The following is a 13433-nucleotide window of genomic DNA, read 5'->3' as shown; positions in this document are numbered from 1 at the left end:
GCAGGGCGGATGGGCCCGGTGTCGGTCACGGTGTTGTCCCGGGTGTGAGGGTTGCAGCAGAGGATGCTCCGGGCAGGGAGGATGTCTTGATGAACTTGCTAGCTCAGGTTTTGCAGCGACTTCCAGCAGTGGTGCCACCAGTGGTTGGTGGGCAGGATCCAGTGGTGCCGCCAGTGGTTGGTGGGCAGGGTCCGGTAGTGCTGCCAATGGATGGTGGGCAGGTTCCAGTAGTGCCGCCAGTGGTTGGTGGGCAGGTTCCAGCGGTGCAGCCTGTGGCAGGTTTGCAGGCAGGTGTGCAGCCGGGGGCCGAGGTAGTGGTTGCTCAGTATGTGCAGATGATGGAGCAGCTGCGGCGAGTGGGAGCAGGGTATTTCTCAGGAGGTACGGATCCAAGTGTGGCTGATGAGTGGAGGGAGCGGATGGAGGATATTTTCCAGTCGCTTCGGTGTCCCGACCGGTATAGAGTGGATCTGGCAGTGTATTACTTGTCAGGAGATGCACGTGTGTGGTGGAGGTCGGTGACAGCACGGAGGGTGCAGCGGGGTATGTCTTGGGGAGATTTTGTGAGGGAGTTTAACTCCAAGTATTTTCCACAGGAGGCTCTTGATCGCATGGAGGCACGGTTCTTGGGGTTGACTCAGGGGGACCGCACAGTGCGGGAGCTGGATGCAGAGTTCAGTCGGCTGGTGGGGTATGCAGGTCGGGCTTGGGAGCCAGAGTCGGCTCAGGTGCGGAGGTTCTTGCTGGCTTTGCGGGATGATCTGAGGACTCGGTGCAGAGTGAGGAGCTATGCCACGAGGGCAGAGCTGGTTGAGGTTGCAGCTGGGATAGAGGATGACTTGAGGTCACAGTTAGTGGTGGTCGGTCCAGCGGCTCGTTCAGAGGAGACATTGGAGCAGAGCATTCCAAGCAAGGATAGGCAGTTGGAGCAAAGGCGTAAAAGGAAGCGGGAAGAGACGACAGTGGCAAACCAAGGTGGCCAGGGAGGTTTTGGGCGCGGGAGCATGGATCACGTGTCGGCAAGCGGGCCCAGGGTTGGTGATTCGCAGGAGTACCGTCGAGTGTGTTATCATTGCGGGGAGGAAGGGCATATCAGGCCTTTTTGTCCTAAGAGGAGGCAGATGATGGAGGTTTCGGCGCAGCCAAAGGGAGGACCAGGTGTCCATTCCGGCGCTTAGTTTTAGCTTTTGTTTTCTTTATTTCATGATGTATTTTCATTTGGAGTTGTAAACGATTATTGCATTTGAGGTTCTAATAAAAGTTGGAGTTCTTTGGTTTTGAGAATTGTGAAACCATTGGAAAGGAAATAGCTCGAGAATTCTATAAATGGGAAGTTTCCATAAATAGAAGGTTGCTATAAATGGAAAGTTTCCATAAATAGAATGTCATTAAAGAAGGAAAGTTTCTAAAAATGAGAAGTTTTATGAATAGTTAAATCTTGCCTATTAATGGAATTGAGGTAGATCTAGTCGGGAGATACTTGATGACATCAGACTTGTTTGCTCAGGATTGTGTGGGCCCAACTCATGTGATACCGATAGCTCGATGGACTTTGTGGCCAGAGAGTGGGAGTGGTATGTTTGCTTCGGATGACGATCCGAGAGCGCGCTTTAGGGTGACGACCCAAGAGCGGGATTATGAGACTCCCTGGATACCGTAGCTGTGAGCCGCGGCTCGGCAGTGAGCCGATATGTCTCGAGGGTTGCGACCCGAGAGCGGGGGGAGTGGGCGTGTGAGACTCCCTGGATACCGTAGCTGTAGGCTATGGCCTGGCAGTGAGCCGGTATGACTCGAAGGTTGCGACCTGAGAGCGGGGGGAGTGTGAGTGACTTCCTGGATGCCGTAGCTTAAGGTGGTTAGCCTGATAGCGAGCCGGGATGATTCGTTGGTTGCGACCACGGACGGGGGAAGCACTGAGTTGTGAGCAAATAATGTCTAGGATGTGAGTATATTGACTAGAGGGAGACCTCATGGTTCAGTCGGAGGTGTGCGGGCTGTTGCAACAGTTGCACGGGAAACCTTGGCTGACGGTGTTCAGTCTGGTCGGAGGACGTGCGGGCCGTGTTGACGGTGGCATGGAGGTCCTTGACGGATGGACGGTGTTGCGGGATTCGAGGACGAATCCTTATTGGTGGGGGAGAATTGTAACATCCGCGAACCAGATTATGCGGTTTTGGTAGGAGTGTCGATCGACACCCTTGTGGCATCGATCGACACCACTATTTCTGGGTTCGTCGGGTTTGTTTTAATTCGCGATTTTGGTTTGGTTGGTTTGGTTTAGTTATCTAAACCGAGTATATAAGTGGAGAAGCGACAAATTAAGGGTTTTAGGGTGTCTGGTCGCCGTTTGCAGAGATAGAGAGAGAGGAGAGAGCCTATTGTGGTGTGAAGGAGATTAAAGGAGAAAGAGCAGAATCGTTAGGGTTTGGGAGGAAACAGTTTCGGCATATCAAATCGTTCTCAAAGGTAATGAAATTTGGTGGTTTTATTCCCAAGTCTTTCATCGTCATTCGCCTTTTTACAGAAGTAGATTTGGATTTAAACTCGATGAGTTATTGGCAGTTTCGTGAGACACGTTTTCTCAGACGCGAGTTGGGACCATCGGAGATTGTAACTGAGATCGTGGTCTCGTGTGGTGCCTGATCGTGCTGAAATTTTGAGGGAAGCTTCGTGACGTCTAGGGGTAGCTTTTCACCGGAGCGATTTGTTAGTTAACGGTTAGTTTTTCTTTTAGGGTTTCGTCTTTGAGACTGTTCTTTCTTGATGTTTCTGAGCAGTTTTGCTATAAGTCGTTTTTGGTTGTGTGGCTTGTTGTAGGGCGTTTCTGGGCTGTTTCAGACATTAGGAGGGTCTCAACTGGTTGTGTTGGTTGTTATAATCAGTTGATAAGGTGAGTGCATGACCATGGCTTATCTAAGCCTGAGAATCCTTTGTTGTTCTTGCTTGATTGGTGGTGCTTTGTGGTGTTGTTCTTGCTTGATTGGTTGTGTTAGTGGTGTTGTTCTTGCTTGTGGTGGTTGTGTTATGGTTCTTATAGGTTCCTGAAGGTTTTGGGTGAGGTTGGAACGGATTGGAGATGATTGGAAACGGAGGTTCGTCGTTCGGATTCGTGCAGTTCGCGTCTGCGAAGGGAGTGTCGATCGACACCAGTTAGGTGTCGGTCGACACCATGTTTGGTCAGTGTCGATCGACACCTCTCTGGTGTCGGTCGACACCAAGTTGCTTGTTTCGTGATTTTTCCTGGTTTGTTGTGTTTGGTTGTCATTTGTTAAGCATTGGAATCTCAGTTGCTTGTGTGTATAGCCCAGTAGATGGGAGGATTGCCTCACTAAGTATTTGTGATAATACTTACGCATCTCAATTGTTGTTTGTGGTGTGCAGGTTTGTGACGTGGAATCATGGCAATGAGGAGGAGGATGATCTAGGGTCTCGTTTGTGTGTTATTGGATTTGTTGGTTATGTTGTTGGAACCTTGGTTAGTGTTATGTTAGGTTGCCGGATAGAATGGTTAGGAATGTTATTGTATTGATGATGTTGTTGGTTTTGTATTATTGGTATGTTTCCGCTGTGCTTAATGTTATTGCTGGTTTAATGTTGAGTTGTGGTTTGGGTTGGTTAATTAAGTAGTATGGGATGCTTAATTATACATTGTATTTAATTGTTAAAAAAAAAAAGGGGTCGGGTTGTTTCATTTTGGTATCAGAGCCTTTACGGTTCTAGGATGGTTAAATGGATGGTTAGAGCGGTTAGGAATTTAATTGGGTGAATTATTTTCCTTTTTGTTGATGCATGATGTTGTGTGATGGAATTGATTATGAGTAGTTAGTCAATTTGTTTGCGGTATGGAGTCCTAGTATCATCCTCTTCGAGCCTTCAATGAGATTCCACGGTAAGATGTGTACTCTATGTGCGGTTTTTGAATTGTGTGCTTAGCCTTCTGTTCTGGGTAGTGCAGATGGCTAGAGAGGGTGCTGTTGGTCGCGGTCGTGGTCGTGGGCGTGGTCGTGGTCGTGGTCGGGGACGAGGTCAGGTTCCTGAGGCCAGTGAGAGTGTGACCCAGAGCATGGCCAGGGAGGAGGTAGCGGAGTCACAGGTTCATCCTAGTGTGTCTGGAGACCATGCTGGTTTGGGTGACGGCAGGGCGGATGGGCCCGGTATCGGTCACGGTGTTGCCCCGGGTGTGAGGGTTGTAGCAGAGGATGCTCCGGGCAGGGAGGATGTCTTGATGGACTTGCTAGCTCAGGTTTTGCAGCGACTTCCAGCAGTGGTGCCACCAGTGGTTGGTGGGCAGGATCCAGTGGTGCCGCCAGTGGTTGGTGGGCAGGGTCCGGTAGTGCTGCCAATGGATGGTGGGCAGGTTCCAGTAGTGCCGCCAGTGGTTGGTGGACAGGTTCCAGCGGTGCAGCCTGTGGCAGGTTTGCAGGCAGGTGTGCAGCCGGGGGCCGAGGTAGTGGTTGCTCAGTATGTGCAGATGATGGAGCAGCTGCGGCGAGTGGGAGCAGGGTATTTCTCAGGAGGTACNAGTTGATAAGGTGAGTGCATGACCATGGCTTATCTAAGCCTGAGAATCCTTTGTTGTTCTTTCTTGATTGGTGGTGCTTTGTGGTGTTGTTCTTGCTTGATTGGTTGTGTTAGTGGTGTTGTTCTTGCTTGTGGTGGTTGTGTTATGGTTCTTATAGGTTCCCGAAGGTTTTGGGTGAGGTTGGAACGGATTGGAGATGATTGGAAACGGAGGTTCGTCGATCGGATTCGTACAGTTCGCGTCTGCGAAGGGAGTGTCGATCGACACCAGTTAGGTGTCGGTCGACACCATGTTTGGCCAGTGTCGATCGACACCTCTCTTGTGTCGGTCGACACCAAGTTGCTTGTTTCGTGATTTTTCCTGGTTTGTTTGTGTTTGGTTGTCATTTGTTAAGCATTGGTTTCTCAGTTGCTTGTGTGTATAGCCCAGTAGATGGGAGGATTGCCTCACTAAGTATTTGTGATAATACTTACGCATCTCAATTGTTGTTTGTGGTGTGCAGGTTTGTGTTGTGGAATCATGGCGATGAGGAGGAGGATGATCTAGGGTCTCGTTTGTGTGTTATTGGATTGTCGGATATGTTGTTGGAACCTTGGATAGAGATATGCTAGGTTGATGGATAGAATGCTTAGGATTGTTATTGTATTGATGTTGTAATGGTTTTGTATGGTTGGTATGTTTCCGCTGTGTGTACTGGTTGTTATTGGTTTAATGAGGAGTTGTGGTTTGGGTGTGTTTAATTTAGTAGTATAGGCTGCATAATTGTTTACATTGTATTTAATTGTTAAAAAAAAAAAAGGGTCGGGTTGTTTCATAAATCTTCAGTTATTTGATGAGAATGTTTTTATATCTTTATATATGTTTTTAATTTATAAATTTCACTCATCTAAAATTGATTATGACATGAGGTAAAATTAGTACTTATGAAATAACAAAATAACAAATATATCTTAAATAATGTTGATTCAGTTTTTTTGCGAATTATATTTTTTTAATTTTTATTTGTATTTTCAATTCTTATTAAGATATAGATTTGATATGATGTATTAATTATGTTTGATATAAAATATTTAGTTCTATACATTAAGATGAAATGTGTAATTAAACTTAAAATTTGGTTTATTATGATAGTATATATATTTAAATGGTACTCTCTATTCTATAAGAGTTTTTGGGTAAAATCACAAAGATTAATAAATAAATATTATGTCATTTATAAAACTTAACCAATAGGAAAATATGCTGCATAGTTCAAATAGTGATAAATTGTTATATTAATAAAAATTTTACATAGAAATTTGAGAAAATATTATAAAATAAAGCAAAAAAAGTTTTAAAACTCTTATATAATGAAACTGAAAGAGTATTAAAATGAAATATGAGAGGTTCATATTCAATATTAAAATATTACAAGATAAAATCTAAAAACATGTATATTATATACTACTTAATTATTCTTAATAATTTTTTAAAATTTTTACCGGCGTAATAATACGGGTCTTATCTAGTCTTATTATATAAAGCTTGATGTCAAAGTTACTCATTAACAAGATCGCAACACGTGTCAATTGTATCATTCATATGTTGACACATGTCAATTCTAAATTTATTAAAAAAATTTTAAAAATGTAAAAATTAAAAACCTACCATAAAAATGTTTATGTAAACTCTTTTCCTCCGGTTTGGGCAACCAATCTTGGAGTTATCTTTTAGTTTAATAAATGTTTGGTTGAAAAAAAAAAATGTTTTATGTAAAAGTACAATAGAGAAAAAAACATTATTTTATTTAAAATATTTTAAAGAAAAAATATTTGTAAACTTTCCAAATGTAAGACAAAAGTTTTATTTTTAAGAGTTTTAAAAATATTAAAAGGCAATTATAAGAAAATTATAAAATTTAAACAGCTTTAAAATTTAGAAAAATCATTATAAGGAAATTATATATATATGTCATAAAATTTGAAATTATAATTTTGTTCACTTATTTTAATTTTAAGTTGCTAAATTTACAAGAAAATGATTACTTTTTATATAAGATAAAAAATGATAGTGAAAATTATACAATTAATTATTGTTTCTAAAAAATGTAAATACTCACCTTTACATAAAGAAAAAAAATTGTTGAAGTAAACAAAAAAAAATAAAATAAAAATAGATCATCTCATATTTTTTTCACCAATCAAATAATTTATTCAAAAAGACTGTTATTGTAATATATAAGATAGTAGTATGTAAGATTAACATATGCGTTTTTGTCACTATACAAATATTAAAGTGGAGAGACATATAATAGGTTATTTAATGTGTCCATAAAGACAATTTGTTGACAGTAGTAAAGACTAAAGAGTATATTTTAACAGTAAAATATATAAATATATTTGTGTGTATAAATACACTTTTAGCGGTAATGTAGATAGTAGATTTGTAAATAGATATACATTAGTGTATTATAGCAAAAAAAGAAACAACTATTTTATATAACGAATTTTAGTTATCTCTTTACTTTTATACATTGTTTTTTACTTGGGGAAAGAATTAAATATATATTCTTTGATAAATTTAATTTTATTTTAATAACTTTGAACTCCTCTACAACACTTTTTTTAACTAAAAGTGTATTTATTTTTTTTTCTTTTTCAACCAAACAATAAATTAAAAGGAAATTCATCGGTTAGTTGCCCAAGTCAGAGGGGAGGAGTTTACAAAAGAAACTTCAGAGATAAGAGAATACGAAGCACGTTCAAGACAATCCGCCTTCCTATTTGACGCACGCGGGATCCAAGAGATGGGGAATAGTGGGAAGGATTCCAGCGAGTTAAACTCATCGAGCAAGTTGGAGAAGGACGGTCGATCTTCAGGAGACTGCACCATAGTGAGTAACTCAGCACAATTAGTCTCGAAATGTTGACAAGCGATCCATGCAGGCTGCAGCACATATCCGTTCCATGGCCCACAACAATGCTTCTAACTCTTCCCATGCTAGCTTATCGTCCAAGGACGGAGATAGAGCTGACATGACCGCCATAAAAGAAAACGCCTCTTCCCATGCTAGCTTATCGTCCAAAGCCTGAGCAATTATATTATTCGCCTCGATCTCTAAACCTTGAATTTTTTATTTATTTATGGTCTTCCAAATTGCCCATAAAATTCATGGTAATTGAAGAAGTTGATCAGGATCACTCGGTTGAAAGACATCCCTCTAAAAAACAAAATCCAAATTCGATTACACCGACTCATATGGAAAACCCTCTGAGGAGACTGGAATCGGAGATAAATCCCAAACTTCACACGAGCGAGGGGTATATCTATTTTAATTTTATAGATAGTTTTTACTTACTAAAAATATTTACTTTATATTCTTTGTTAAATTTTATTTTATTGTAAAAACTCTAAACCTGCCCATCGGGCGGGTCATAATCTAGTTATATTATACAATACATAGTTTTGAGTAAAGATTTGCATACATATTATTAGGAATTTTATTTTACCACAGCCAATTGCATCAAAATTTAAATATACATGATTATAAAAACTATTATGGCATTATAATGGAAACTACAATAATGTTTTATCAAATACTATTATGAAATTATATTATTATTTTTCCCACTATATATAGAAGCGATACCAAAAATGTAGAAGACAATACTGAACTATTTAAAAATAATAAAAACAAAAAAAAAACAAAAAAAAAATTTGTATCCTACTATATTAATTGGGAAGTACAAATTTGAAACTAACCTTAAATATGTAAAAACTTACATTCAATTGCCATTAGAAAAATTTAATTAAAATTAATAGATTAATGAAATAAATCTAATTAATTAAAAAACGAAAATCAGGGACACAATAAATAAAATAAATTGTAGAAAAGTAAAAAATAAAATCTATTAGAATCAAAACTAATCTGTATTAAAAAAAAATTAACAGCTAAGATTTTAAAAATCTAATCAAATAAAATCTACAATTACAAATTTTATCCTACTATATTAATTGGGAAGTACAAATATGAAACTAACCTTAAAATGTGTAAAAAACATTCAATTTCCATTAAAAACTTAATTAAGATTAATTAATTAATTAAATAAATAAAATTAATTAAAAAATGAAAACTAGGGACACATCAAATAAAATAAATTGTAGAAAAGTAAAAAAAAAATCTATTAGAATCAAAACTAATTCGTACTTAAAAAAAATTAACAGGTAAGATTTTAAAAACCAAAACGAATAAAATATACAGCTACAAATTTTATCAAAAAAAATTTCCACCACAGGTTAAAATTATTACAGACAAGGAAAGGAAGCCACAGAAAAAAAACAATAAATGTTGTTTTCAAAGAGGCTTTTTAGAACTTTTACTAGCTATATTTAATTGCTCTTTTTTATATGTTAGTAAAGATTGTGTTTAGTTGACAAATGTTTAAACAATTTTATTCATTACATGCAAATGTTTCAATAAACATTTTTAAAATACAAAAATTATAATATAAGCAAATCAAATTTTTATCAAAAACTATTATAAATAACATAATAATAAAATAAATTATCACAAATTTTAATTAAAAAAAGTTCAGTCCGCGGTTCTCCGCGGGTTAGTACCTAGTATATCAAGTAAATCGAATAACAAAAACAAACTATATGCTATAATGTAGAGTTAAATATACTCCGGCGACGCGTGGGTCCTCTACCTAGTAAGTGTTATTTATGGGTGAGATTTGCATGTTAGAATTATGTGAAATGGGAATTCTTCAGAAATTAATTTGGTTAAATCCTTGGATTTATGATAATGGTTTGATAGTACCCCTTGAAGAATAATAATACTAATAATACCCGTTGGATCCTATGGTGAATGCGTTAATTGATGTCCCAAAGAGAGAGGTTGGAAGAGTACAATCCTAAAGTAACATATTCTGTCATCAATCAGATGTAAAACTTATTACAGCTAACAAACCAGTTGTTTTGCAAGAAGACTTTTGGTGTTGGGTACATAGAATAAGCTGTAAGCATGACTGCAGGAGATCAGGCTTGGTGCCTTACAAACATCTCCAAACAAAAACAAAATCCGAGCTTTATTTGAGAGGAGCCATTGCTGTAACAGATAAAGTGAAATTGAGAGTGTTGAGGTATGATTTGAGATGTCAATTCAATGTGAGATCCATACTCAAAAGATTGTTTTGACCTTCAACTAATGTAATGGTTCGGAGTTGTCAAAATTGTTTTAAAGGTTCAAAGAAAATTAACAAAAAGTTTAAAATTGTCGAAACATACAAATATAAGTGATAACTATAATCAGACTATACAATGTCACATAATATCCACAGCATCCACTGGAAGTGATATAGCCCTGTAAAGAAGAGGTGGCGAAGCTGAGTTTCCCGGTGTAACAGAGATCTCCGTTGGTGTCTCGCATATCGTTTGACCTCTCACTCTCATAAGCTGAATCTTATGTCTTGCCTTAAGCCATCTCAGTTCTCTCCTCATCTCATTCTCTGACCACCAACCACTTTTAACCTTCCTTGAACTCTGTTTTTCTCCATCATCAGAATGTGATTCTCTCAAACCCCAAATATCCGCAAACCTACCGTGAACTGAAGAACAGCTCTTGTCCTCAGAACTATCAAACTCATGATGATGATGATGAGATTTCTCTCCTGATGATACAGTCTCTTGTATATACCCGTTTGAAGCACAATCTCCACAGAACCCTGCATTGTTGTTGTTGTTGATCACATTTTGAACACATTCTGTATCAGTTTTCCAATCAGGTACCAACGCAGCAATTTCTGCATCGATCATCTCAGCGATTTTGGCAACATCTTGATTCGTTATGTCTAGCTCTGATACCATCTCTGTCGCTACACTCAATGCAGTATCAATAGCTGTCTCAAACGGGAAGTAAATGTTCCTTATCCGTCCTAACGTTACATAAAAAGTCGAAAGAGATTTTAACATTTTACGAACCAATGATGATCTTACAACTATGGAAAAAAAAGAAAAAGATTGAAACTTTACCTTCAACATCAGAGATTCTGATCCTCAAAAATATCCCATCACTATCATTTCTCTTCCCTTTAATCGAAATGTCAACATGGTCCTCATCATCGTTAGCGAAAAGATCAATCTCACATATCTGTGACGACGACTCATACTGATCAATCAAAGGTTGTCTAAGGAACAGACCAGTTTCATCATAACCATTATAGTAATCAATAGGTCTCATATCAAATCCATCCACATTATCATAATCTTGTAGAAAAGGGTCTTGTAAAAGCTCCAATGCAGTAAGCCTAGACGTCACAGTAGCTAAACACTTCTCAACAAACTCACGAACCTCAGGGTCCTTCACTAAGTAAAAAGCTTCAGGCTTTTTCCCCTGCAAAATGAAGAAACAAGACTTAACCTTCAAACTGGCTTTCAAGAACAAGAAGCAAAAAATCAAAGATTCATTTTCTATACCGAGGTAACTTTCTTGTAGATTTGAGCAGGGTGAGTACACTCGCTGTAAGGGTAATCAAAAGTGACCATCTCCAACACACACATTCCAAAAGCATATACATCAACCAACTCATTGTATTCCTCATCATACAATTCTGGAGCCATGAACTCAGGTGTTCCTTAACAACAAACACACAACAAAAGTAAGGTAAGGGTAGGTCCTAAACTGTCTTTAGATGATTCAATAATGTTTGAAAGTTTTTGAAAAAAGTACCAACGCAACGAACGGCATGTGATTTACGAAGAATGGCAGCGAGGCCAAGATCACCAATCTTGACTTGACCTTGGTTCCCATTAATAAAGATGTTATCACATTTGAGATCTCTATGAATAATTGGTGGAGAACGACTATGAAGATAAAGAAGCCCTTTTAGAATCTGTTTGCACCATTGCTTCACTGCTTTTATATTCACCCTTCTATGTCTCAACCTATACCTAACAAATAAAAAAATTGAACTTTTGACATACCCTTCTATGAATCAATCATAAAAGAAAACTAAACAGAGAAAAGACACTTACTGTCTGAGAGTACCAGAGGTGAAGAGCTCAGTGACGAAATTGATTGATAAATTGTGTGTATCAACCCAAGAAGTGTAGAATTTCATAATGTTTTGATGATTCAAAGTCTTGAGAAGATGAATCTCTCTGAAGAACTTCTCTAATTCCTCAGGGTTCCTTGTGAAATTTCGAAGCTTTACTTGGTTCCATGCTACTTCTATCCCTTCATACTCATCAAACGCTCTGTACCTGAAAATTGTAATAAACCAAAGAACAGTGTTTGGATTAGCTAACCAATTCCAAAACCAACAAAGTTAATTAAAACAATTAAAAATATGATTAGTTTAATTCAAAGAAAGACAAAGCTAGTGAAGAAGATGAATGAGATTATTATTACACTGTCTTCGAAGCGCCTTTGCCAAGTACTTCATCGTACTGCACGCCCAAACAAAAACAACAAAAGCCAAAATCAATAAACCAAAAGAAAGTTAAAAACTTTGTTGAACATTTTCAATTCTGAAGAAGAAGGAATACATACTCTTCCGTATCTTCCAGAAGGATCAACCTCAACATAGCTTTCTTCACAATTCATGACTCTCTTCTTTCTGCTTTTTTGTTTTTGGGTTCTTTCTTGAACGAGAGAGAGAGAGAGATGTTTGGAATTTGTGGAGATGGGTAGAAGAGGAAAAGATTAAATGTTTTAAAGAAGGAAGAATATATAAACGAAACCAAGTGTTTTTCTTTCTTGTTCTTCTTCTTGTTAAGTGACAATTAGCAGACAACTAGTTAGGCTTCTTACCCAATCACACGCTTTACCAACAACATGCGTCGGTTTACTTCGGTTTACATAACCGGGTTTTCCGGTTTATATAATTAATAAATGCTAAATCTCGTACGTAGGGAAAACGGCATGCAACTAATTTCAACTTCAGTCAGGTACGAAAATTCGTATATTTCAATTTCAAATATTTGAAGAAATTTATTTTGAATTATCTGGCCAGCTAATATATTTGTGGAATTTTAAAGAAAAATTGTGGTATATGATTTAAGTTGGGAGGTGTTGTGTGTGAACCAAAGAATCTTAAAGTGTGGATTTAAGACCACATAAGCTATGCGTTGTTATAAAGCTGTGAATGGTTTTTCGGGGATTTAAGCTAAGTTCCAAGAACCGGATGATTCCAAACCGGTACGTCGATAACCGAAGGAAATGCCAAAAAGGCAAAATTAAAAGAAAACAAATAAAAAAAGGTCGTAGGTTTATCGAACACTTGTGTGTTGGGGTTTTTGTCGTCTAGTGTAGCAGTTCGGTGTCACGGGTTGTGAGAAAGGTGAAAAGAGCACATGGAACTGAGTCACGGCAGCAACACAGAGTCTCCTTTTTTTGGTGATTGTGTTGAGACACATTTGGACCAACCATAACTCTTTACTTTTTTGTAATAATCTTTTCAATTTCATATTCACGTAACATGTTCATAGATTTCTAAAATGAAAATTTTATATTATATTATCTATGTGTTAAGGTTATGCATGAAAAGAAACAATTTAGTTGCAAAACACGAAGACTATTTTTCACGTTCCACTTACATACTCTGATACTCATATGCTTTAACATTCCAATTTTGTATTTGGAATCGCTAGATCATGTTCTATATTGTTGCTTTAAAGGCAAAAAAAAAAAAAAAAAACACAAAAATTCGTAGAGTTTTATTTTATATTTAGTGTAAGTGTATATTTTCCTCTTCTATGACTATATGTTGATACACATTTTTCATCGAAATGCAGAGATTTTCGAAATATATAAACATTTTCTGTTAAAAATTTGACAAAATTAATTAATTTTAAAATCTGCAATCATCATTGTTATGAAACTAGATGGATTGAAAAGAGTAAGTAACAAGCATGTGAATTAATAATTGTA

At 37.5% G+C, this 13433-nt stretch overlaps 1 protein-coding gene across 1 annotated transcript; it reads right to left on the bottom strand.

The window, feature by feature from the left end:
* On the bottom strand, positions 9727–12268 carry LOC104746694 (serine/threonine-protein kinase WNK2). The gene is made up of 7 exons (XM_010468219.2): positions 12054–12268; positions 11913–11950; positions 11537–11764; positions 11232–11452; positions 10979–11136; positions 10535–10895; positions 9727–10437 (listed from the first exon to the last, which is right to left on the bottom strand). Exons 1-7 carry the CDS (start codon positions 12105–12107, stop codon positions 9827–9829), a joined length of 1671 nt encoding a protein of 556 aa, XP_010466521.1. The 5' UTR covers positions 12108–12268; the 3' UTR covers positions 9727–9826.

The sequence above is a fragment of the Camelina sativa genome, chromosome 15, assembly GCF_000633955.1.
Source record: "Camelina sativa cultivar DH55 chromosome 15, Cs, whole genome shotgun sequence".
NCBI lineage: Eukaryota > Viridiplantae > Streptophyta > Magnoliopsida > Brassicales > Brassicaceae > Camelina > Camelina sativa.
Note: the sequence above shows the minus strand (reverse complement) of the source record. Positions and strands in the feature narration are given on the sequence as shown.

Bases quoted from the DNA above. Each gene is read 5' to 3' on its own strand.
- LOC104746694 (XM_010468219.2), bottom strand. From the start codon at position 12,107: ATGAATTGTGAAGAAAGCTATGTTGAGGTTGATCCTTCTGGAAGATAC. The intron at 11,951-12,053 runs GTATGTATTCCT...TTGGGCGTGCAG, and splicing joins CTTCTGGAAGATACGGAAGA to TACGATGAAGTACTTGGCAA. The intron at 10,896-10,978 runs GTATAGAAAATG...TTCATTTTGCAG, and splicing joins TCTACAAGAAAGTTACCTCG to GGGAAAAAGCCTGAAGCTTT.